This window comes from Oryx dammah, unplaced genomic scaffold (assembly GCF_014754425.2).
Source record: "Oryx dammah isolate SB20612 unplaced genomic scaffold, SCBI_Odam_1.1 HiC_scaffold_5, whole genome shotgun sequence".
Classification (NCBI taxonomy): domain Eukaryota; kingdom Metazoa; phylum Chordata; class Mammalia; order Artiodactyla; family Bovidae; genus Oryx; species Oryx dammah.
The window spans coordinates 106,158,299-106,184,303 of record NW_024070189.1 but is presented as its reverse complement, the minus strand read 5'-3'; the positions used below and the strand labels follow the sequence as shown (position 1 = coordinate 106,184,303).

At 41.7% G+C, this 26,005-nt stretch overlaps 1 protein-coding gene across 1 annotated transcript in view; it reads left to right on the top strand.

The window, feature by feature from the left end:
- The window catches only part of RNF130 (ring finger protein 130), a 137,548-nt gene extending 130,292 nt beyond the window's left edge, over window positions 1–7,256 (top strand). The window contains exon 9 of the mRNA XM_040241416.1: window positions 7,135–7,256. Within this exon, the coding sequence (XP_040097350.1) occupies window positions 7,135–7,150 (16 nt within the window). The 3' untranslated portion in view covers window positions 7,151–7,256. The remainder of the gene's footprint in view (window positions 1–7,134) is intronic.
- The last annotated feature ends 18,749 nt before the right edge of the window (window positions 7,257–26,005 follow it).

Sequence of the window (26,005 nt, the reverse complement as noted above, 5' to 3'; positions counted from 1 at the left end):
ATTAATTATTTGAAATATGTCTTATTTCCCATTTCACTTTAACCAAAAAATTGCAGTCAAAATGAGATTGCCTTTTCAATTTAATTACTCTGCTTCAGTTTTCTGGGTCCCCTCCTCCATTTCTAAGATGGTCTTCTATATGAGTAGATTCTGTTTTTTCACATGTTAATGATTTGTCTGAATATTACTAGTAAATTCCACCTTATACCATCTACCTACTATTACAGTTTACTTTTCTGACAGTGTTACACTGAACTTGTGTACTGTGATGTCAGTAAGACTGACCCAGTCTAGCCACTGGTGAGACCCTGTGAGCAAGATCAAGCAGTGAGCAAAATCTGTGGCCAGATACAAAAGCAGGGCTGTGGACCCAGCCCTGGTCCAGGCTTAGTCCAGGCCTCCATGGTTCATGAATTGCTGCTCACCTGGGGTTGAAAGCACTCTGCCTCCCTCACCACACTCTGCAAGTTCACCCAGGGCTTGACAATGTGACTTAACTGAAGTTAATCAAAAGTCCATGTATCTGGGAGCACCACCTTCTATTGTGATGAAATACTATATAAGTACTCAATCATGACTAATTGTGCTTTACTTTTTTAATACTATAAACAGATCTAGTGAATTTTGAAACTTGACAAATATAAACAGGATAGTAGTCAAAGAAGCAAATAAATGCATGGTAAATGTATTTTTATATATTAGCTTCCCAAACATTTGTTGTGCCTGAGTAAGGCTCTGAGAAGGCCTTACAAATAGCTGAGAAAAGAAGAGGAGTGAAAGGCAAGGGAGAAAAGGAAAGATATACCCATTTGAATGCAGAGTTCCAAAGAAGAGCAGGAAGAGATAAGAAAGCTATCTTAAGTGAACAATGCAAAGAAATAGAGGAAAGCAATAGAATGGGAAAGACTAGAGATCTCTTCAAGAAAATTAGAGATACCAAAGGAATAGTTCATGCAGAGATGGACACAATACAGAACAGAAATGATATAAACCTAACAGAAGCAGAAGATACGAAGACAAAGTGGCAGGAATATACAGAAGAATTATACAAAAAAGATCTTCATGACCTGGATAACCATGATGGTGTGACCACTCACCTAGAGCCAGACATCGTAGAGTATGAGGTCAAGTGGGCCTTAGGAAGCATCACTAAAAACAAAGCTAGTTAGAGGTGTTGGAATTCCAGCTGAGCTACTTCAAATCCTAAAAGATGATGCTGTTAAAGTGCTACACTCAGTATGCTAGCAAATTTGGAAAAATTTGGAAAACTGAGCTGTGGCCGCAGGACTGGAAAGGGTCAGTTTTCATTCCAATCCCAAAGAAAGGCAATGCCAAAAAATGTTCAGACTACTGCACAATTGCACTCATTTCACATGCTAGCAAACTCAAAATCCTTCAAGATAGGCTTCAACAATACAAGAACCGAGAACTTGAAGATGTACAAGTTGGATTTAGAAAAGGCAAAGGAACCAGAGATCAAATTGCCAACATCCATTGGATCATAGAGAAAGCAAGGGAATTCCAGAAAAACTTATGCTTCATTGACTACACTAAAGCCTTTTTTGACTGTGTAGATCACAACAAACAGTGGAAAATTCTTAAAGAGATGGGAATACCAGACCACCTTACCTGCCTCCTGAGAGACCTGTATGCAGGTCAAGAAGCAACAGTTAGAACCAGACATGAAACAATGAACTGGTTCAAATTGGGAAAGGAGTACATGAAGGCTATATATTGTCACCTTGCTTATTTGACTTCTATGCAGAGTACATCATGGGAAATGCTGGGCTGGATGAATCATAAGTTGGAATCAAGATTTCTGGGAGAAGTGTCAACAGCCTCAGATATGCAGATGATAACCACTCTAATGGCAGAAAGCAAAGAGGAACTAAAGAGCCTCTTGATGAAGGTGAAAGAGGAGAGTGAAAAAACTAGCTTAAAACTCAGCATTCAAAAAAACTAAGACTATGGTGTCTGGTCCCATTGCTTCATGGCAAATAGATAGGGAAAAATTGGAAACAGTGACAGATTTCATTTTCTTTGGCTCCAAAATCACTGGAGACAGTGACTGCAGCCGTGAAGTTAAAAAATGCTTGCTACTTGGAAGAAAAGCTATGACAAACCTAGACAGCATATTAAAAAGCATACATCGCTTTGCCGACAAAGGTCCCATATAGTCAAAGCTATGGTTTTTCCAGTAGTTACGTACAGATGTGAGACTTGGACCATGAAGGATGAGCACCGAAGAATTGATGCTTTCAAATTGTGATGCTGGAGAAGACTCTTGAGAGTCCCTTGGACTGCGAGGAGATCCAACCAGTCAATCCTAAAGGAAATCAACCCTGAATATTTATTGGAAGGACTAATGCTGAAGCTAAAGCTCGAATACTTTGGTCACCTGATACGAAGAGCAGATTCATTGGAAAAGATTCTGATGCTGGGAAAGACTGAGGACAGGAGGAGGAGGGGGCAGGATGAGATGGTTGGATGGCATCATCAACTCAATGGACGTGGGTTTGAGCAAGCTTCGGGAGATAGTGAAGTACAGGGAAGCCTGCCGTGCTGCAGTCCATGGGTCGCAAAAGTCAGACACGAGTGAGCAACTGAACAAGTTATATTGAACTTCAATTCCCAAAGTATGTTTTCTGCTATGTTTTGTTATTTAAGTAAACCTTCTTAAATCTCAACCTTTACCAGCTTACGTTTACATAAATCTACTTTTCCCTCAACATAAGAAAAGTAAATATTTATTTGAAATGTTTTTATTTGAGAAATAAGTTATAAGATATGGATGATGTAGGAGAGGTTTTGAGTTGCCTGGGCGGTTCAACTAGGTATTCTCTACAGCCCTTTCTTAGTTCCTGGATTCTCATGCATAGAAACCATGTTCTGAGGTTTGCAGAGGGGTGTAGACTATCATTTAAGATTCAGACAGTCTCGGCAGGAGGAGATGAATCTGATGTGCTCGGCTTGTTGAAAGAATTGGAGCAAATCTGAAATCCTGTAGCATAATTGAAGTCCAAGAAGTCCTCGCTCTGCAGCAAGTCCATTGGGCTTCAGTGTTCTTTTTGAGCTGTCCTCCTCTGAGTTGTAGTGGTGGAAATATATAGGCCAGGTCAAAGGAATTGATGTTTCTGTTTTACTCTCTACTAAGAGTATTTAAGTATTTATGAATTGTTTTGCTAAAGCTTTTTAAGAGGAACACTGACATATTTCAATATAAAAGTATCTGAAAACTTAATCATTTCATACTTTGGGGATATTTACCTTAGAAAAGAGGAGACAGAGGTGATGAAAGAGGTGTTATCAAGTATCTGGAGGATTTTCAAAGGTGAGAACAGCTACTGTTTATTGTGTGGCTACCAAGATCTTAGTCCTTTGTGGGACTCTGTTATTACCCACATTGCCCCCAGTTAATACTTGTAATAGTCTCATGGTGACTAATCAGTGCCTGCAGAGGGTAATACTTCCTATGTAGCTCTGGAGACATCTATAGGGAGGTAGGTTTCCATTTAATGTAAGGAAGAACTTCCTGCCAGTAAGAATTGTCCCTCCATGAAAATGAGCTGTCTTAAAAGCTAATGAGCTTGCCAGGAGTTGCTTATTCAGACGGAAACTACAAGGCAAGAGCTGTTTGGAGGCAGATCTTGAATCAGATTGGAGGAGGCAGTGGCGCCCCACTCCAGTACTCTTGCCTGTAAAATCCCATGGACGGAGGAGCCTGGTAGGCTGCAGTCCACGGGGTCACGAAGAGTCGGGCACGACTGAGCGATTTCCCCTTCTCTTTTCACTTTCATGCATTGGAAAAGGAAATGGCAACGCACTCCAGTGTTCTTGCCTGGAGAATCCCAGGGACGGGGGAGCCTGGTGGGCTGCCGTCTCTGCGGTCACACAGGGTCAGACACGACTGAAGTGACTTAGCAGCACCTGCAGCTTGAGTTAGACAGAAGTTCTGAGACTCCTAGTTCTGAGAGTTCCTCTTGAATTGTCTGTCCTAAATGATCCCTTCCTAGGAGAGATCAAAACCCAACAAGAGGGGTCTGGGTCTCAGCTGGCTACCCCTTGTCAAATCTTCAGGGTCAAGCAGTGTTTTTAAAACTTTTTAAAATCATCTCCTACCGTAAGAAATACATTTTCTATTGTGACCCAGTGCTCCCACATGTATGACTGAAACAGAAGTTCCGCAGTTTTCCTTACTACATACAGATCTTTTCTTCTCTGTGGTTTCTTGTTGTTAATATGGGTCACAAACTCCTGCACTGATTTTATGATCCATTAATAGGTTGCAGCCTGCAATTTGAGAAACACTGAGCTGAAGAATTTTGAATTTTTAGTTCTCAATCTAATAACTTTTTTTTTTTTTTTGACTGTGCTAGGTCTTACTTACTGTGTGGCAGGCTTTCTCTAGTTGCAGCAAGCAGGGGCTGCTCTGACTGTGGTGCACAGGCTGCTTCTTGCAGTGGCTTTTCTTGTTGCAGAGCATAGGCTTTAGGGGGCCCAGGCTTCAGCAGCTGTGGCTCCCAGGCTCCAGAGCACAGGCTCAGTAGTTGAGGTGCATGGACTTAGTTACTCGTGGAATCTTCCCAGCCTGGGGATCAAACCCACGTCCCCTGCATTGTCAGGCAGCTTCTTTTTTTCTTTTTTAATTCTTTTATTTTGCTCTTCCCAGCATCACCTGAGATCTCCATTTTTTACATTGGAAAAGACCCTGTTGCTGGGAGGGTTTGGGAGCAGGAGGAGAAGGGGACAACAGAGGATGAGATGGTTGAATGGCATCACCGACTCAACGGACATGAGTTTGAGCAAACTCTGGGAGATAGTGAAGGACAGGGAAGCTTGGTGTGCTGCAGTCCATGGGGTTGCAAGGAGTTGGACACGACTTAGTAACTAAACAACAGCACCACATTCCTTTGATGCCAGGGTTGCGGATTCACTTTACATTCTAAGCAGGCAGATTCTTAACCACTGGGCCATCTGGGAAGTCCTCAACCTAACAACTTGCTCACACTGGCACACATATCTGATTGTTTATTTTCCTGAGACAGCTTTTTTTGTAGGAATGTCAGCAAATGCTTGTCCCCAGCCTCACCATGAATACCCTTCTTTCTTTTAGCATTAGTTCTCCACAGTGAGCCCGAGATACGTACACAAAGGAGTAACCTGAGGCCCAGAGGGGCTGAGTGACCTCCAAGAAATGCCATGGGAGGAAGGGCCTGGGATTCCAGCCCAGTACTTGTGGTTCCAAGTCTTCACACTGTTTTTCTTTGACTACTCCAGACGGCCATTTAAGGGTTCCAAATAATATCATTGAAAAAGATAAATTTGGTTTTCTAAAAACTTAGTGACAAGAAAGAAGATTAAAGCAGCAGAACCTTTGATTGGGCTTCTGCCTTGACTTTGTGGGTCTTTTTATTTTTCAGAAGTGCCTTTAATGTTCGGCTTCATCGGGTTTTTTTTTTTAAATACTTACATGTGTTAGTCATTCAGTCAGGTCCAACTCTTTGCGACTCCATGGACTGTAGCCAGCCTGGCTCCTCTGTCCATGGAATTCTCCAGACAAGCATACTGGAGTGAGTTGCCATTCCCTTCTCCAGGGTATCTTCCCAACCCAGGATTGAACCTGGGTCTCCTGCATTGCAGGTAGCTTCCTTACTGTCTGAACCACCAGGGAAGCCCCATAATTACTTAGAAAGGCAGCAAAAAAAGTAAGTTTAAAAATCTTAACTCACCCATTAAAAGTCCCTATGCCTACTGAGGAAATATTATACAAACAATGTGTCGTATTAAACATGAACTGTATTTAATAAACAGGTGTAGGGACTCATTCACAGTTTCTGTGAATGACCCTAACCCTAAGCCTTCCATTGGTGAGGCACCATCTCCCCAGCTTGAGGCACCAGGCCTGCTGTGCAGGAGCCCTGGGGTGACGGGCTGCTGCGCTCTCTGTACCCAATGCCGTACCTGTGCCAGGGCAGTGTGGCATGAATACCATACAGACGCAGAGGAGCTCCCGCTCCTCCCCTGAGGGAGGCAGAAAGGCTTCCTGGAGGAAGTGACTTAGAAACCAGGCCAGGCATCATTAAAACAAAGGTGAGGAAAAAGCACAGCAGGTTCAAGGAGCTGTGTGGTTTGATGTATCTACTGTAGGTGATGGTGGAAGTAGGAAGACTATGGAATTTGGACTGTGGTGTTTTTTTTGTTTTGTTTTGTTTTTTGGTAACCAGCAGGTGATGTCTAAGGCTTTTCAGTAAAAAGAAAATTGCTAATGACTGAGAAATTGCTTTGGCATGGTAGAGACCGAAAGCAAGAATGTAGGTTAGGTAAAAATACAGAGCTGAAGAAGAAAGTCAGGACGACAGGGAAGAGATAAAACAGGAAATGCTGGAGAGCTGTATGATAACCAAAGAGTAAGTGATTTGGATCCAGAGTGTGGATCTGGAGCTCAGCAGGCAGAAAAGAGCAGAACTGAAGATATGGTGTATAGAGACCAGAGCAATGAACCAGACTCTAGAAGGGTTGAGCAAGCTAGAGCAGTCCCACACCATCAGGCTGCAGAGGGCCAGCATTAGCCTGAGGGTAATGAAGGAAGCTTCAGATATCAGGTACCTTCAGGCACCTGGTTTAGGGGGAGACACATACACAAACACACAAAATACACGCACATTAAATCCGTGAGTTCCTGTAAGAAAGCCTTATATCCCTGGGAGGCCATACTCCTCAAATCTTATTTCAAAATAAAGACGTGTTTGCTTGAGGTATAAAGGGAGAGCATATTGTAAAGACAGCAGCTACTGATCTCAGGGCCTTCAGTATTTAGAACATGCATTCAAACCAGGACAAGTTGTGAACTGTATAATTGTCCCCACATTTTTTAAACAAAATGCTATTAACCTGTACTTTCCCCTGCCTTCCTTTTGGAAGTACTAACACACTTTTAAGTGACTGAGCCACTTAACCGCAGATCTGAAGCTGCTGAGTTCAGGAGCTGACTGGCTTGACTGGCTTGACCAAACTGCTCTGGGAAATACTTGGGGACAACCCAGCCCACCATTCAGTTAGAATTACTATTTTAAAAATTTGACAAATACCCTTTAACTAATTCTTGACCTCTCTTTTTCTCCTTTTATCCCATAGGGTAGAATGGTTTTGAAGAAAGAAAAACACTGCTTTCTGACTGATTGCCTTGAAGGAAAAAAGAACCTATTTTTGTGCATCATTTACCAATCATGCCACACAAGCATTTATTTTTAGTACATTTTATTTTTTCATAAAATTGCTAATGCCAAAGCTTTGTATTAAAATAAATAAATAATAAAATTAAAAAGCTGTGTTGTCGAGTATTATTCAACCACTTGTGTTTGGAAGGCTGATTGGGAGGTCACATACCTATTTCGTTTGTGTGTGTTTCAGAGACAGAAGGCGCTCGTGCTCCCCAGGGGAGGAACAGCGGTGCTATTTCTTTTAATATTTTTATGTCGGCCCCTGCAGTTTCCAGACAGGACCCAGGTGTGGGGACACCCTGTGTAGCGATGCCCCCTCGGGCCTTGAAATGAGTTACTCCATTTTATTTTCTTCAGGACCGCCATTCACTCTCTGATACTTGCTTATTTGTTTACGGTTGATCTGCCTCCTCCCGGATGTCAGCTCCACAGCCACAGGGACATTCAACTGTGTCTCTTCCCGCTGTATCCCTGGTACCTAGTAATGTGCTTCGCACATAGTAAGTGCTCAATAAATACTTGGTGAGATGAAAGGATGAGTGTGCAAAAAATTTTCCAAAATCCACGCTGTTAGTAATAAACTGTATCTGTCCGAGATTTTTTGCTGGGTTTACGCAGTGTTCGGTGCAGGCGGGCGTGCTGTGCAGGATCTCTGGCTGCACAGGGGCACGCTCTGGTTGTGGTGAGCGGGGACTCGCCGCTGTGGTACACGGGCTTCTTATTGCTTGCTCTCTCCTGATGCAGAGCCCAGGCTGTAGACCTCAGGCTCAGTAGTTGTGGCCCATGGCTTAGTTGCTCTGCAGCATGTGGGATCTTCCTGCATCAGGGGTCAAACTTGTGTCCCCTGTTTTGGCTGGCAAATTCCTAACCACTGGACCACTGGGGAAGGCCTGTATTCTTTTAAAAACAGTAAATTCTAAAGTTGGATGAGAATAATTTTACATGTGTAAATGTAACTTTTTTGCATTATTTGTAAGGAAGCTGTTGAAATATTTTGTTATATGAATCAGTATGATGAACTTGAAGGGATTATCAGGATGTGTAGCTGTTTTGAGCAGTCAGTTCCCAACCTTCCACCTCAGCATACCTCAGTTGAGAGTATTCCCATTAGTAACAGACACACTAGAGCACAGTCATACTTACATCAGTAGGGGGCTGAAGATAGATGTAATTCACATACCATGAAATGTACCCTTTTTAAAGGTAAGCTGTTTCCGTGGTTTTTTAGAATTTTCACAAAGTTGTACAACCATCACAACTGTCTTAATTCTAGAACGTTTTTATCATCCCAGAAAGAAGCCTCATACCCTTTCACCCCTGCCAGCCCGCTAATCTCTGTCTCTAAGGATTTGCCTGTTCTAGGCATTTTGTATAAATAGAATCATTCACTATGTGGATTCAGTATTTGGGTTCTTTCACTTCCTATAATATTTCAAAGTTCATCCATTTGCAGCATGTATCAATACATTGTTCTTTTTTGTAACTGAATAATATTCCATTGTGTGAACGCGTCAGTCGCTCAGTCATGTCCAACTCTTTGTGACCCCGTGGACTATAGCCCGCCAGGCTCCTCTCTCCATGGAATTCTCCAGGCAAGAATACTGGAGTGGGTTGCCATTTCCTTCTCCAGGGGATCTTTCCGACACAGGGATGGAACCTGGCTCTCCTGCATTGCAAGCAGATTCTTTACCATCAAGCCACAAGAAAAGCCCCATTTCATTGTGTGGATAGATAGATAGGTAGATAGAGACTGCATTTTGTTCATCCATCCATTGATGGATGTTGTCGGTTGTTTCCACCTTTTGTCTTTTATGAATGGTTCTATCAATATGTGTACTCAGATTTTCATGTGAATGTATCTTTAATTCTCTTGGATATATCCCTAGGAGTAGAATTGCTGGAGTATATGTTAGCTCTAGGTTTAACTTGTTGAAAAACAGCCAGACTGACCTCCAGGCAGCTGTACAATCTCACTTTCCTGCCAGCAGTGTGCAGGTGCTCCTGTTTCTCTGCCTCCTCACCAGTGCATATTTTCGTTTTTCTAAAAAATTTTGCCGTGCCTAGTGGGTTTGAAGTGGCACCTCATTGTGACTTTGATTTGCATTTTTCTCCCTGGCAAGAATACTGGAGAGTCCCATGGACAGAGGAGCCTAGCAGGCTGCAGTCCATAGGGTCTCAAAGAGTCGGAGACAGCTGGAGCAACTGAGCACGCACGCACGAGAAATTCTAAGGACTCTGAACATCTCTCACGTGCCTGCTGGCTACTGGAACATCCTGTTTGGAGAAATGTCCATCCTTTGCCCATTTTTAATTGAATTACTTGTCTTTTTATTATTGTGTTCTAAGAGTTCTTTATAAAATCCAGATCCGAGGCCTTTATCAGGCTTCCCTGCTGGCTCAGTTGGTAAAGAATCCACCTGCCATGTGGGAGACCTGGGTTCAATCCCTGGGTTGGGAGATCCCCTGGAGGAGGGCATGGCAACCCACTCCAGGATTCTTGCCTGGAGAATCCCATGGACAGAGGAGCCTGCCGGGCTACAGTCCATGGGGTCACAAAGAGTCGGACACGACTGAGTGACTAAGCACAGGCCCCTATCAAATACGTGATTTGCAGATATTTTTCTCCTGTAAGTTCTCTATTCACCTCCTTGATAGTATCTTTTGAAGTATAAGTTTTTTTGTTTGGGGGTTCCTGGGGAGGACTCCAATCAGTCTATTTTTTGTTTGGCTTGTGTTTTGGGAGTCATATCTAAGAAACCATTCTCTAATTCAAGGTTACAGAGACTTCCAAGAGTGTTATAGTTTTAGCTCTTATATTTAGTTCTCTCATCCTTTTTGAGTTAATATATGTATATGATGTGAGGTAGAGGTCCAACTTCTTTTTTTTTTGCATGTTGGATATTTATTGTCCCAGTACCATTGGTTGAAGACATTATTCTTTTTTCCCAGATGAATGGTCTAGGCACTCTTGTCAAACGTCAGTTAAGCATAATACATGAATTTCTTTCTGGACTCTGAGTTCTATTTTTTGGTCCCTATGCCTGTCCTTGTTCCAGGATCACATGGTATTGATTATTGTTACTTTGCAGTAAGTTAGAAATTGGGAAGTGTGAGTCCTCCAACTTGGTTTTCTTTTTTTTTCCCCCAAGATTGTTTTGGCTGTTCAGAACATTGCATTTCCTTGCATTTTCATATGAATTTACAACAGTTTTTAATATCTACCAAAAAAAAAAAAACTACCTGGGATGTTGATAGGGATTACCTTGAATTTGCAAGTCATTTCAGGTGGTAGAGTCATCTTAGCAACCTTTATCCTTGCAACCTTGCTAAACTCATTTACTAGCGCTAATAGTTTTTCAGTGGATGCCTTAGAATTGTCTATGTACAAGATTGTATCTGCAAAGAGAGGTCATTTTACTTCTTCATTTCCAGTCAGGCTGCCTGTTATTTCATTTTCTTGTTTAATTGCTCCTGGCTAGAGCCTTCATTAGTGAAATGTTCAGTAGAAGTGGTACAAGCAGACATCCATGTCTTGTTCCTGATCTTAAGGGAAAAGCTTTCACCCTGTCACCATGGACAATGATGTTAGCTGTGGGATTTTCGTTGATGTCCTTTTATCAGGTTGAAAAGTTCCCCGTTGCTTCTAGCTTGTTGGATGTTTTTATCATAACATCGATAAACATTAACATTTTATCATAATATAACACAAGTTTACTTTTTCTATGCCTATTAAGATGATTGTGTGGTTTTTGTCTTTTATTCTATTAATATGGCATATTATACTAATTGATTTTCATATGTTGAACCAACCTTACATTCCTGAGATAAATCCCAGCTGGTCATAATGGGCTTATGTTTTTTTTCAGGATTCAAGTTTTAGTATTTTGCTCAGCGTTTTTGTGTCTACATTCACTGAGGGTCTGTAATTTTCTTGTGATGTCTTTCTCTGACTTGTTATCAGTGTGATGCTAGCCTTAATTACGAACTGTTTCCTTCTCTCGTTTTTTGAAAGCATTTGAAAAGAATTGGTGTTAATTCTTAACTGGTAGAATTCACTGGTAAAGCCATCTGGTCATGGTCTTTCCTTTGTGGGAAGTGTTTGGTTACTGATATACTCTCTTCTTTTAGGCCTATTCAGGTTTTCTATTCTTGTTAAGTCGGTTTCAGTAATTTGTGTCTCTCTAGGAATTTGTCCATTTCATCTAGGTTATCTGATTACCTGGCATAAAGTTGTCCATAAGATTCCCTTATAATCCTTTTTATTTCTTCAATATTGATAGTAATGTCTCCTCTTTCATTTCTGATTTTAGTAGCTCGAGTTCTTTTTTTGCCTGGTCAAAAGCATATGCACTGAACATTTATGCATGGATTAGCTAGTTAGGCCTAGATAAAAGTTTGTAAATTTTGATCTTTTCAAGGAACCAACTTTTGGTTTTATTGCTTTGTCTATTTTTCTACTCTGTTTTATTAATTTTCACTCACATCTTTATTATTTTCTCCTTTCTGATTACTTTGGGTTTAATTTTCTCTTCTCTTAAAGTGAAGATTATGTTATTGATTTCAGATCTTTCTTTTTTAATATATACATTTTAGCTATAAATTTATCTGAAGCACAGTTTCACCCATCCATAAGTTTTGGTATGTTTTGGTTTGTATATCATTCATCTTAAGAATATTTTGTAGTTTCCATTATGATTTTTCTTTTGACCCATTGGCTATTTAGGACTGTGTTGTTTAGTTCAGTTCAGTCACTCAGTCGTGTCCGACTCTTTGCGACCCCATGAATCGCAGCACACCAGGCCTCCCTGTCCATCACCAACTCCCAGAGTTCACTCAGACTCACGTCCATCGAGTTCAGTGATGTCATCCAGCCATCTCATCCTCTGTCATCCCCTTCTCCTCCTGCCCCCAATCCCTCCCAGCATCAGAGTCTTTTCCAATGAGTGAACTCTTCACATGAGGTGGCCAAAGTACTGGAGTTTCAGCTTTAGCATCATTCCTTCCAAAGGAATCCCAGGGCTGATCTCCTTCAGAGTGGACTGGTTGGATCTCCTTGCAGTCCAAGGGACTCTCAAGAGTCTTCTCCAACACCACAGTTCAAAAGCATCAATTCTTCGGCGCTCAGCTTTCTTCACAGTCCAACTCTCACATCCATACACGACCACAGGAAAAACCATAGCCTTGACTAGACGGACCTTAGTCGGCAAAGTAATGTCTCTGCTTTTGAATATGCTGTCTAGGTTGGTCATAACTTTTCTTGCAAGGAGCAAGTGTCTTTTAATTTCATGGCTGCAGTCACCATCTGCAGTGATTTTGGAACCCAAAAAAATAAAGTCAGCCACTGTTTCCACTGTTTCCCCATCTATTTCCCATGAAGTGATGGGACCAGATGCCATGATCTTCATTTTCTGAATGTTGAGCTTTAGGCCAACTTTTTCACTCTCCTCTTTCACTTTCATCAAGAGGCTTTTTAGTTCCTCTTCACTTTCTACCATAAGGGTGGTGTCATCTGCATAGCTGAGGTTATTGATATTTCTCCCGGCAATCTTGATTCCAGCTTGTGTTTCTTCCAGTCCAGTGTTTCTCATGATGTACTCTGCATATAAGTTAAATAAGCAGGGTGACATATACAGCCGTGACGTACTCCTTTTCCTACTTGGAACCAGTCTGTTGTTCCATGTCCAGGTCTAACTGCTGCTTCCTGACCTGCATACAGATTTATCAAGAGGCAGGTCAGGTGGTCTGGTTTTCCCATCTCTTTCAGAATTTTCCACATCGTATTGTGATCCACACAGTCAAAGGCTTTGGCACAGTCAATAAAGCAGAAATCGATGTTTTTTCTGGAACTCTTGCTTTTTCCATGATCCAGCGGATGTTGGCAATTTGATCTCTGGTTCCTCTGCCTTTTCTAAAGCCAGCTTGAACATCAGAAAGTTCACGGTTCACGTATTGCTGAAGCCTGGCTTGGAGAATTTTGAGCATTACTTTACTAGCATGTGAGATGAGTGCAATTGTGCAGTAGTTTGACTGTTCTTTGGCATTGCCTTTCTTTGGGATTAGAATGAAAACTGACCTTTTCCAGTCCTGTGTCCACTGCTGAGTTTTCCAAATTTGCTGGCTTCTTGAGTGCAGCACTTTCACAGCATCATTTTTCAGGATTTGAAATAGCTCCACTGGAATTCCATCACCTCCACTAGCTTTGTAATTTCCCAAATTTCCTTCTGTTGTAGAATTCTAACTTCTTTCCATTTTGGTTGAAGAATGTATTTTATATGATTTCAATCATTTTAAGTATATTGAGGCTTGTTTTATAACCTAACATATGGTCTGTCCTGGAGAATGTTCCGTATACACTTAAGAATGTATATTTTGCTGTTCCTGGGTGGAGTGCTCTAGGTCTAGTTGGTAAATAGTTTTATGCAAATCTTCTGTTTCCTTCTTCATCTTCTGTCTAGTTGTTCTGTCAGTTATTGAAAGTAAGGTATTAAAGTCTCCAGTGATTACTGTTGAATTGTGTATTTCTACCTCTCCTTGTGTCTGGTTTTGCTTCATGCGTTTCAGGGCTCTGATGTTAAGTGCATATGGAGTTAGCAGATTTTTAAAAGCTGCAGGGATTATTCATTACATCTTTTTTGTTCATTGAGATTCACTGGTTTAGTGGTCCTCCTGATATTTCTAGCTAACTCTAAACACTAGAGTGTGTTTCTTGAGTGTGTTTCACCTTACCCTCCAGAATGGGCTCTATTGCCTTGACATTTTCCTCAATACCTACAAAATGGTTTTCACTTAGTAGTATTTTCGTAAATCAGTAGTATAGCTTCTCCCCACCTACTTTTATCCCTTGGACATCAAATGAATTGTTCCCTCTCCTCTGTTTCCCATTTATGGTTAATTATTTTCCTTCATCAACAGAAGATGTAGGACTGTTTAATGCCAGTGTTACTATTTTATTACTGTACTTTCACCCTTTTCACATTATTTCAAGTTCTAGCAGAGAGTAGGACTAAAAAAAAGTAGTGCTGTTTTGGCCTAATATAAAATTTTTACAAAAGCTAAGAAATAAAATGAGTCAATTACTAGGATATGGCTGTCCATTAATCTTAGAGAAGATTTGTCATCCGTTGAAATTTAAACCTGCTGTATTGTGGCTTTGATATTTAACTGACATCATCAAGTTTTTACGTCTCAATTATTCGTGGTCTCAGTGCTTTTTTTTTAAAGCATGGGATCTATTCCTTAGAACAAGAGTTAGAATTAGCATCAAAATGCAATTGCTTCTTCTTCATGGGCATGGTGCTATCAACTAAGAAATCAACTTTATGAATTAAAACAGTGTATGAAATTGAATAATTTCTTGTTTACTGTTTTAAAAATTACTGAGTGATTGGAGATTCAGTTCAGTTCACTTGCTCAGTTGTGTCCGACTCTTTGTGACCCCATGAATCACAGCACGCCAGGCCTCCCTGTCCATCACCAACTCCCGGAGTTCACTCAGACTCATGTCCATCAAGTCGGTGATACCATCCAGCCATCTCATCCTCTGTCGTCCCCTTCTCCTCCTGTGCCCAATCCCTCCCAGCATCAGGGTCTTTTCCAATCAGTCAGCTCTTTGCATGAGGTGGCCGAAGTATTGGAATTTTAGCTTTAGCATCAGACCTTCCAATGAACACCCAGGATCTCCTTTAGAATGGACTGGTTGGATCTGCTTGCAGTCTGAGAGATCTGCTTGCAGAAGACTCTCTCAAGAGTCTTCTCCAGCACCACAGTTCAAAAGCATCAATTCTTCAGTGCTCAGCTTTCTTCATAGTCCAACTCTCACATCCATACATGACCACTGGAAAAACCATATCTTTGATTAGACAGACCTTTTTTAGCAAAGTAATGTCTCTGCTTTTGAATATACTATCTAGGTTAGTCATAGCTTTCCTTCCAAGAAGTAAGCGTCTTTTAATTTCATGGCTGCAGTCACCATCTGCAGTGATTTTGGAACCCAAAAAAATAAAAGTCTGACACTGTTTCCACTGTTTGCCCATCTATTTCCCATGAAGTGATGGGACCAGATACCATGATCTTAGTTTTCTGAATGTTGAGCTTTAAGCCAACTTTCTCACTCTCCTCTTTCACTTTCATCAAGAGGCTTTTTAGTTCCTCTTCACCTTCTGCCATAAGGGTGGTGTCATCTGCATAGCTGAGGTTATTGATATTTCTCCCAGCAATCTTGATTCCAGCTTGTGTTTCTTCCAGCCCAGCATTTCTCATGATGTGCTCTACATAGAAGTTAAATAAGCAGGGTGACAAATACAGCCTTGATGGACTCCTTTTCCTATTTGGAACCAGTCTGTTGTTCCATGTCCAGGTCTAACTGTTGCTTCCTGACTTGCATACAGGTTTCTCAAGAGGCAGGTCAGGTGGTCTGGTATTCCCATCTCTTTCAGAATTTTCCACAGTTTATTGTGATCCACACAGTCAAAGGCTTTGGCATAGTCAGTAAAGCAGAAATAGATGTTTTTCTGGGGCACTCTCTTGCTTTTTCAATGATCCAGCAGATGTTGGCAATTTGATCTCTGGTTCTTCTGCCTTTTGTAAATCCAGCTTGAACATCAGGAAGTTCACGGTTCACGTGTTGCTGAAGCCTGGGTTAGAGAATTTTGAGCATTTTAGCATGTGAGATGAGTGCAGTTGTGCGGTAGTTTGAGCATTCTTTGGCATTGCCTCTTTGGGATTGGAATGAAAACTGACCTTTTCCAGTCCTGTGGCCACTACTGAGTTTTCCAAATTAGCTGGCATATTGAGTGCAGCACTTTCACAGCATCATCTTTCAGGATTTGAAATAGCTCAACTGGAATTCCATCACCTCCACTAGCTTTGTTCATACTGATGCTTCCTAAGGCCCACTTGACTTCACATTCCACGATATCTGGCTCTAGGTGAGTGATCACACCACCGTGATTATCTGGGTCATGAAGATCTTTTTTGTACAGTTCTTCTGTGTATTCTTGCCACCTCTTCTTAATATTTTCTGCTTCTGATAGTCTGGAATAAATGTGGCATTTCAGGATTTGTAAACTGTTCTTGGACAAACTTTTGTAATGTGTGAAGCATGAGTGGTTTTGTTTTTTATACACACACATATAGTATTTTTCAGGAGTATTTTATTTCAAGGAAGCCTCGGTGTTTACAACAGACCAAAAGCTGGTAAGAATTTAGTCCAGAGAGCCTCCAACAGGAATGTAGCTCACTTGATCCTACCCAGCAACTTCAGTCCTGAAGAAATGAAATCTGATTTCTCTTTGGCCAGCTGGGTTGTAACTTTAAACTTTTTAGTAGTTGAAAAAAAAAGTCCTGAGTGTTCCTTGACTTTTTGTCTACCAACTTATTTGCTTATTCTAAATTCCTTATCAAGACAGTTTAAGAATAGAACTTAATGGCAACAAATTATACAGAGAATCCAGTTGAAATAGAAACTGTCATTCTAGATCTCTGCTGTGAATCCGGACAGGAGAAGACTTAACAATAGCTAGCAGTTCAGATCACAGGACTTGCCGAATACCACCCTGAATGGTTTAGATGCGTTATAATTTTCATCTTGGCAGCATCCCAATGAAAGAAAGTATAGCTCCTTTTTCTCTTAGAGATTTTTCTCTTAAAGAAACTGCAGCGTAGAGGTCAAGTGGCCAAGATCGCTCACCTATTAAGTGGCAGAGTCAGAAATGAGACCCTGGCAACCCCGGGTCATTGTTCCTAGCTGCTGACCTCCCCCCACCTTAATCCATAATAACACAATAACTATAGCTATAGTGCTATGTGACAGGCACTCTTCTAAATATTTTGCATATGTTAAGTTTAATCCTTGCAACAATCCTATTATTAACCCCATTTTACAGGTGAGGAAACAAGCTTAGAGAAATCCAATAGCTTGCCAAGGTTAAAATGTTAGTATGCAGTTGCAGCTAGACCAGTGCAGACAGTCTGGCTCCGGCATCTGTGGGCTAACCCCTCTTCTGTGTTTGTCGCTTAGAGAAGCTTGCCAAGTGGAAGACAGACTACAGGGCATGCTGACCACTGGACCCATGTGTGCAGAGTAGGAAAGGTGGAAAAGTGTGATGGGCTTGGATTTGAGATACAAGCAGAATTGGTGAGAGAGGCTTCCTCAAGCTAGATGGTGATGGTCTGCATGGAATGCGGGCTTTTCAATGGGGAGAGTATGAAAAGATTTGTGCATTTTAGAAGGTGTGAGTTAGAAGCAGCCTGGCTCCTGAAATTAAAATAATGAGGTCACTAAAGAAAGTAGCTAACGTTGCCGAATTAGAACATTACCAGCTTAGAAACAGCCAGCCGATAAGAAATGGAGTGAAAACAGTTGAGTCAGTGATGTGGGGAAGATTCTAGAAGCCCTGTAAGTAAGGAGACCTCTAGGAAGAATTCACTCTGTACAGCAGAGCTTTATCAGTGTATTTATGCCCCCTCAACAGTACTGCTCAAGGAGAAGTTTTGAAATTGTCTTGGGGAAATACTTTCTTTACTGAGGAATCTAAAAGCAGGTATGACTTCCCTGTAGCTCAAACGGTAAAGAATCTGCCTGCAATGCAGGAGACCAGGGTTCGATCCCTGGGTCGGGAGGATCCTCTGGAGAAGAGAACGGCAGTCCACTCCAGTATTCTTGCCTGGATAATTCCATGGACAGGGAAGCCTGGCAGTCTACAGTTCATGGGGTCACAAAGAGTCAGACACTACTGAGCGACTAACACACACACACACACACTAAAAGCAGATATAAGTATCAGGCGCTAGGGCAGCAGCTGAACCTGAGTTAATGGCAAACCCACGTGAGGAAACGATGCCCAGGATGAGCGGGCTATATTGGTGGCAACAGCTTGGCCATTCTTTAATGAGGCTTCAGGAAACAGAAGAAATCTAGTAAATCTGTTAAAATTATTCAGCTCCTTTACTCTTATTTTCATTTTTTTAAAGTATTACTTAAAAGTTTTTCATGAAAGTTCCTTTTGGGGAAGTTGTCGGGTGGTCTTTCTCATCCTGAGTGGGGAAGCCGAGGCACCACCGCCCTCCGCCGCCAGGGGGCGCCTGCCCCTTCAGGCTGCTGCCAACGCTCAGGGAGAGGTCGGGTGCCTGGCCCGAGGGGGTCCCACCGTGACCCTTCCTCCAGAAGGCGTCTCTCCTCATGACCTCCACACAAGCACACTGCCACACGTGACTCAAACAGGAACAACTTACACACACGGACAGTGAAGAATCATTCAGAAATCAAGCTGCAGGTGATTGCATTTTTTTAACCTTTTATTTCTTATTGAGGTATAGCCAGTTAACAAACTGTGTTGTGATAGTTTCAGGTGAAAAGCAAAGGGACTCAGCCATACATATACCTGCATCCATTTCCCCCCAGACTCCCCTCCCCATCCAGGCTGGCATGTAACATTGTGCTACACAGTAGGTCCTTTCTGGTTATCCATTTAAATATAGCAGTGTGTACATTTCCATCCGAAACTCCGTAACTATCCCTTCCCCCATCCTTCCCCCAGCAACCATAAACCCCTCAAAGTCTGTGAGTCTGTTTTGTAAGTCAGTTCATTGGTGTTATGTCTTTTTAGACTCCACGTAAAACAGATAGGATGCTTCTCCTCTGACTTGCTTCACTCAGTGTGACGCTCTTGGTCCATCTGTGTCGCTGCACATGGCGTTATTCTCTCCAATGTCTGAGTGATGTTCCATTGTATGTGTGGCCCACATCTTTATCCATCCTCTATTGATGGATGTGTGGCTACTTTAAACCGTGCTGCAGTGAACATTGGGATGCCTGTATCTTTTCGGGTCGTGTTTTTCTCTGGATGTATGCCCAGGAGGGTCATATGGTAGCCCTATTTTTAGTTTTTTAAGGAACCTCTCTGCTGTTCTCCATAGAGACTGTACCAGTTTACATCCCCACCAACAATGTAGGCGGATTCCCTTCTTTCGACACCCTCTCCAGCATTTATTGTTTGTGGATTTACAAATGATTTCATTTTTCTTATGTCCCAGAAAAGAGAGTTTTCCAGGATTTTGCTTCTGGTCACACACATATCATAACTATAATATACGGAAGTTGTGTCTTAGAGGGTAGGGGTAGTTTATTAAGGCAAAAAAAAGTCGCTCAAATTACATTTGGAAAACCCTTTCAAATCCCAGTGACATGTGACAAGGGATACAGAAGACTGAAGCTTACTGAAGAAGCGTCAGAGTCCTAGGCTCTCACTCTCCCAGCAGGCAGACACTCCTGGTGTGGGGTGACAGGCTGACTCACCCCTACTATTTAAGTGTTCTCTCTTCCCCCCTCCTCTTCCCCCTTTCTCTTCTGGCATTTTTTGTTGAGTGAGTATAAATGCAAGTTGAAACTCAGGCTCCCACTCTCTAAACCAGGCTGGAATCCTCTTCAACAGAAGTATTCACGTGCATTCTAGGACAGACTGAAAAGGTCACAGCAGCAGAAAATAGTATTTAGGTTCCTGTCCAAGAACAGTGATAAGCTTTGGTTGAAACAATTTGAATTTTATTGACCTTCTGAATACTTGACCTTCACAACCAGCTAAGTTAACTAAACACCCAAAGCGCACCTCCTCGGTGTGGTGAACTGATGAGATCCACACATTCGAATATGTAGTCAGGCAACTGAGGGGTAAATCCCAGGCCAGCCCCTTTCTGCCTGGGTCAGTCACTTAGCCTCTCACAGCCTCAGTTTCTCATCAGGGAAATGGAAGTTACAGTAGCCACACAGGGCTGTGAGAAATAAATTTGTGAAGGTGCCTGGCATATAGTGTCACCCAGTAGTGTGTGTTCCTTCCTTGTATGGAAAGATGGGCTGATCCATAAAAGTCCTTCCTAGTATTGATGATAGGAAGGCCTTACTCAGGCATCCTCCAGACCAGGAAAGGCCCCGCACTCCCAAGGTTTTAGAACTGGTCTTCTCTTCCATGCTTCGGTCCATCAGGCACCACTGCCTCGCCCTCCTGTCCACCCATGGTCATCTTCATCAAAAAACAGGGGCCCCAGGTCCAGGTAGGAACTCATGCAGCTCTCAGGTCTCTGGGAAAAGCTGTCTCACTTCCAGCAGTGATCCCTGTTTTACACAAGGAAAGCGTTATGTGAAAATTCTGACCATTTGTCATTTTTCAAGAGGTACAGCCACCATTAAACCTGGAGCTTTGCTGCTTATGAGCAAGTATTTGCATCTGATCTAGAAGTGGGGCCCACTGTTAGGCTAGAAATGATACAGGTAGAATAGGAGAGGAGGGAACTGGGAAGGCGATTGTGGTAATCCTCATCCACAGAGCCAGGCTCCGTAAGCCGTTAGCCTCGCTCCCAGTGAACTCTGATGCCTTCCAGTGAACTCTGATGCCTCCCGGTAAGGAAGACTTGAGCATTGACTAATTTCTTCAAGAAGACACAAGATAAAGTTTGTAGATTACATTGTTACATTATAGGAATACGAAGTTTACACAGTGAAAGGGATTCTTAAAACTCACCAGGTCCTTTAGTTACTTTGTAGTCTATTACAGCACTGAGTGCTGAAAACTTGTGCCTTCACTGTGTTCTTTTTTTAACTTCTTGAAAGAGAAGTAGTAGATATATTGTACTTTTTAAATCCAAGTTGTTACCAGGACCTTTGTAAAGGCCTTGGGAAGTTTCTGAAGTTTAATTTCAAAATTTCTATAGCCTCAGAAAAACTATACCTTCTCATTTTCTATTGCCATTTCTTATGCAGCATAAGAAACAAATCAGTTGATGGTGTTGCAACTAGGGATCTTTAAAGTTCTTTTAAATATTTTTTGCAGTTTGATCATAATTATATTCTAAGTTATGTTTTAGGAGTACAAAAAAAGAAACTTCATTTTGGATTCAGATTTACCTGTATTCAACTTCTAGCTGTATGATTCTGAGCAAGTTTCTTAATCTCTCTGAGCCTTAGTTTCCCTCTCTATGAAATAAGAATAACTTATCTATCTTGTTAGCTTGTTATGACATTGTATATAAATGTTGTTTTTCCTTTTATCCCCTTTCTCTTGTACTTAGAAATCATCTTGATTATTTTTCTAAGTAAATATGTACTTGGCTTTTAAAAAGAAGGTATAAGGTGAAAAGTGCGTCTCCCTGCCACCTTGACCCTGTGCCCCGGGCCTCATCCAGAGGTTTCTGTTGCTACATGTACAGTTCCAGAGAGACTTCATGCAGGTAGAAGCATATTCCTTCACATGTACCTTTTTAAGACAGTTATTAGCATCATATATGCATTGTCTGTCCCCCCAAAAATCTCTCCTACACGTAGTTTTAAATACATTATCTATCGGTCACCAATCTGTTAATTTACCTTCAGCCCTGTGCTAGGTCGCTCAGTCATGTCCAACTCTGTGCCCCTACAGACTGTAGCTCCTCCGTCCACAGATTCTCCAGGCAAGAATACTAGAGTGGGTTGCCATGCCCTCCCAAGAGGAGCTTCCCACCTTTAGCCCTAAAGGGAAAGAAAAAAAAAGTACATTTCTAGGGCTTTCTGTCAAACAAAAGAATTCCTATCTTTCTTATATCCACAAAAGAGAGTTACGTGACAAATTAGCGTAGGATGTTTCAAAACTGAAATGTTCACATCCCCAAAGAAAACTTTATACCTTTGAAGTCCAGAAATCTCAGAAAGGGACTCACAAATACAAGACGCTCTCATGATTTCATTTGTAAGCAATTAGGACTTACACTTTTGTGGATGTTTCCCGTCTTCATTTTAACACTCATAGTGTCCCCGAAAGGACTCTACAGGATACTGTTTCATTTTTGCATCTGCATCAACCATTCCTTAACCACCCAAATTCCTTTTTACCAAAGCTTGCAATGTCAAAGCTGTTTGCTAGAACTGAATCAGAAAACATATACTTAAAATTTGAAACCAAGAATATAGGAAACAATAGATTATCCAGAAAAGATATGCAGACCATAATACTCTTCCCCTCAATATTTGGAGATTATCCCACATCAGTACATGTAGATCTGACTGCTTTATTTTCTTTAATATGAAAAAGTGCATTGTGTAATGAATCACTTCTCAATTGATGAACATTTCAGTTACTTAAAATCTTCATAATCTTTATGAATGTCATATAACTGCCAAAAATTAATGATAAACAGTAATAGCAACTGGTTTAATTTCTGGCTTTTTCATTATTTATTAGAGTGAAGGCCCTCTTTATTTCATGCTGAAATAGTTCCAAGTTAAAATTATTTAAACACTAGTCTCAAGCACAGTCTCAAAAATGACAGAGTGATCTCTGTTCATTTCCAAGGCAAACCATTCAATGTCATGGTAATCCAAATCTATGCCCCAGCCACTAATGCTGAAGAAGCTGAACAATTCTATGAAGACCTACAGGACCTTCTGGAACTAACACTGAAAAAATATAAGATGTCTTTTTTGTCACAGGGGACTGGAATGCGAAAGTAGGAAGTAAGGAGATAACTGGAGTAACAGGCAAGTTTGGCCTTGCAGTACAAAATGAAGCAGGGCAAAGGCTAACAAAGAGTTTTGTCAAGAGAACTCACTGGTCATAGCAAACACCCTCTTCCAACAACACAAGAGACGACTCTCCATATGGACATCTCCAGATGGTCAATAACGAAATCAGATGGATTATATTCTTTGCAGCCAAAGATGGAGAAGCTCTATACAGTTGGTAAAAACTAGATGAGGAGAAGGAAATGCCAACCCCCTCCAGTGTTCTTGCCTGGAGAGTCCCAGGGACGGGGGAGCCTGGTGGGCTGCCATCTATGGGGTCGCACAGAGTCGGACACGACGGAAGCGACTTAGCAGCAGCAGCAGCAGACAAGGAGCTGGTTGTGGCTCAGATCATGGACTCCTTATTGCAGAAATAAGACTTAAATTGAATAAAGTAGGGGAACCACTAGGCCCTTCAGGCATGACCCAAATCAAATCTCTTAAGATTATACAGTGGAAATGACAGATAGATTCAAGGGATTAGATCTGATAGACTGCCAAAACAACTGTGGATGGAGGTTCATGACATTATGCAGGAGGCAGTGACCAAAAGCACCCCCAAGAAAAAGAAATGCAAAAAGGCAAAATGGTTGTCTGAGAAGACCGTACAAATAAGGAGAAAAAAAAGAAAAGCTAATGACAAAGGAGAAAATAAAAGATGCACCCATCTGAATGCAGAATTCCAAAGAAGAACAAAGAGAGATAAGACAACCGTCCTAAGTGATCAGTGCAAAGCTATAGAGGAAAACAATAGGAGGACTAGAGATCTCTTCAAGAAAACTAGAGATACCAAGGGAACGTTTCATGCAAAGATGGGCACAATAAAGGACAGAAAGAATATGCCCCTGAGAAGAAGAAGATACTAAGAGGTGGCAAGAATACACAGAAGAGCTGTACAAAGGAGATCGTAATGACCCAGATAACCATGATGGTGTGACTCACCTAGAATGCGAAGTCAAGTGTATCTAGGAAGCATCCTAAGAACAAAGCTAGTGGAAGTGATGGAATTCCAGCTGAGCTATTTCAGATCCTAAAAGATGATGCTGTTTCAGTGCTGCACTCAATATGCCAGCAAATTTGGAAAACTCAGCAGTGGCCACAGGACTGGAAAAGGTCAGTTTTAATTCCAGTCCCAAAGGCAGTGCCAAAGAATGTTCAAACTACTGCACAATTGCATTCATCTCACATGCTAGCAAAGTAATGCTCAAAATTCCCCAAGTGAGGCTTCAACAGTACATGAATGGAGAACTTCCAGATGTTCAAGCTGGATTTAGAAAAGGCAGAGGAACCAGAGATGAAATTGCCAACATCCATTGGATCATTGAAAAAGCAAGAGAATTCCAGAAAAATATCTACTTCTGTGTCATTGACTGTGCTAAAGCCTTTGACTGTGTGGATCAAAACAAAGTGTGGAAAATTCTGAAAGAGATGGGAATACCAGACCACCTGACCTGCCTCCTGAGAAATCTGTATGCAGGTCAGGAAGCAACAGTTAGAACTGGACATGGAACAACAGACTGGTTGCAAAGAGGGAAAGGAGTATGCCAAGGCTATATATTGTTACCCTGCTTATTTAACTTACATGCAGAGTACATCATGAGAAATGCTGGACTGGAGGAAACACAAGTTGGAATCAAGATTGCCAGGAGAGATATCAATAACCTCAGCTATGCAGATGACACCACTCTAATAGCAGAAAGCAAAGAGGAACTAAGGAGCCTCTTGATGAGGGTGAAAGAGGAGAATGAAAAAGCTCGCTTCAAACTCAACATTGACAAAACTAAGATCATGGCATCTAGTCCATCACTTCATGCCAAAGAGACGGGGAAACAACGGAAACAGTGAGAGACTTTATTTTCCTGGGCTCCAAAATCACTGCAGATGGTGACTGCAGCCATGAAATTAAAAGACACTTGCTCATTGGAAGAAAAGCTATGACAGACCTTTGCAGTGTATTAAAAAGCAGAGACATTACTTTGCCAACAAAGGTTCATATAGTCAAAGCTATGGTTTTCCCAGTAGTCTTGTATGTATGTGAGACTTGGACCATTAAGAAAGCTGAGTGCTGAAGAATTGATGCTTTTGGCCTGTGGCATTGCAGAAGACTGTTGAGAGTCCCTCGGACTGCAAGGAGATCCAACCAGTCCATCCTAAAAGAAATCAGTCCTGGGTGTTCATTGGAAGGACTGATGCTGAAGCTGAAACTCCAATACTCTGGCCGCCTGATGTGAAGAACTGACTCATTAGAAAAGATCCTGATGCTGGGAAAGATTGAAGGTGGAAGAGAAGGGGACAACAGAGGATAAGATGGTTGGATGGCATCACCGACTCAATGGACATGAGTTTGAGCAAGCTTCAAGAGTTGGTGATGGACAGGGAAGACTGGCGTGCTGCAGTCCATGTGGTTGCAAAGAATCAGACACAACTGAGCGACTTAACTGAACTGAAACCCCTGCAGGCCATGCCTCAGTGACTCAGGCCTATGCCCCTGTACTAGCCCCTACTTTTCCCTGAAGAACATCCTGGAAAACTGAGCTCACCAAGGACCTCTGGAAATGGAAAGGACAGCCAAACCATTCTGTTGAAACCACAGTCTCAGTACCGTAGACAAGCATAAAAAGTGCACGATTCAGACCCCAAGCTTGTTAAAAAAAAAAAAGATTTATTTTGAAATTATTTTACTTACCAAAAAAGTTGCAAAAATAGCACACATTTCCTATCACCCAGCTTCCTTTACTGTTAAAATCTTATATAATTATAATTCAATTATGTAAACTCAGAAATTAACATTGATACAATACTATCAGATATTTACAAATCTTATTCAACTTTCACCCAGGGTCCCACTAACATAGACCTCTAAAACATTATGCAAAATTGTGGCAGACTCAAAACACACATCATTCAATTCTCTTTATACAAAATGTCCAGAAAAGGGGAATCCATGGAAACAGAAAACAGATCACTGTTGGTCCAGGGCTGGGAGCATCGCTGGGATGGAGCTGCTGTTCGGTCGCTAGGTCCTCTCCAACTCTTTGCAGCCCCATGGACTGCAGCATGTCAGGCTTCCCTGTCCTTCACTGTCTCCTGGACAGTCCATCGAGTCATGATGCTGTCTAACCGTATCATCCTCCGCCGCCCTCTTCAACTTTTGTCCTCAATCTTTCCCAGGATCAGGGTCTTTGCCAGTGAGCCAACTCTTTGCATCAGGTGGCCAAAGTATTGGAGTTTCAGCATCAGTCCTTCCAATGAATATTCA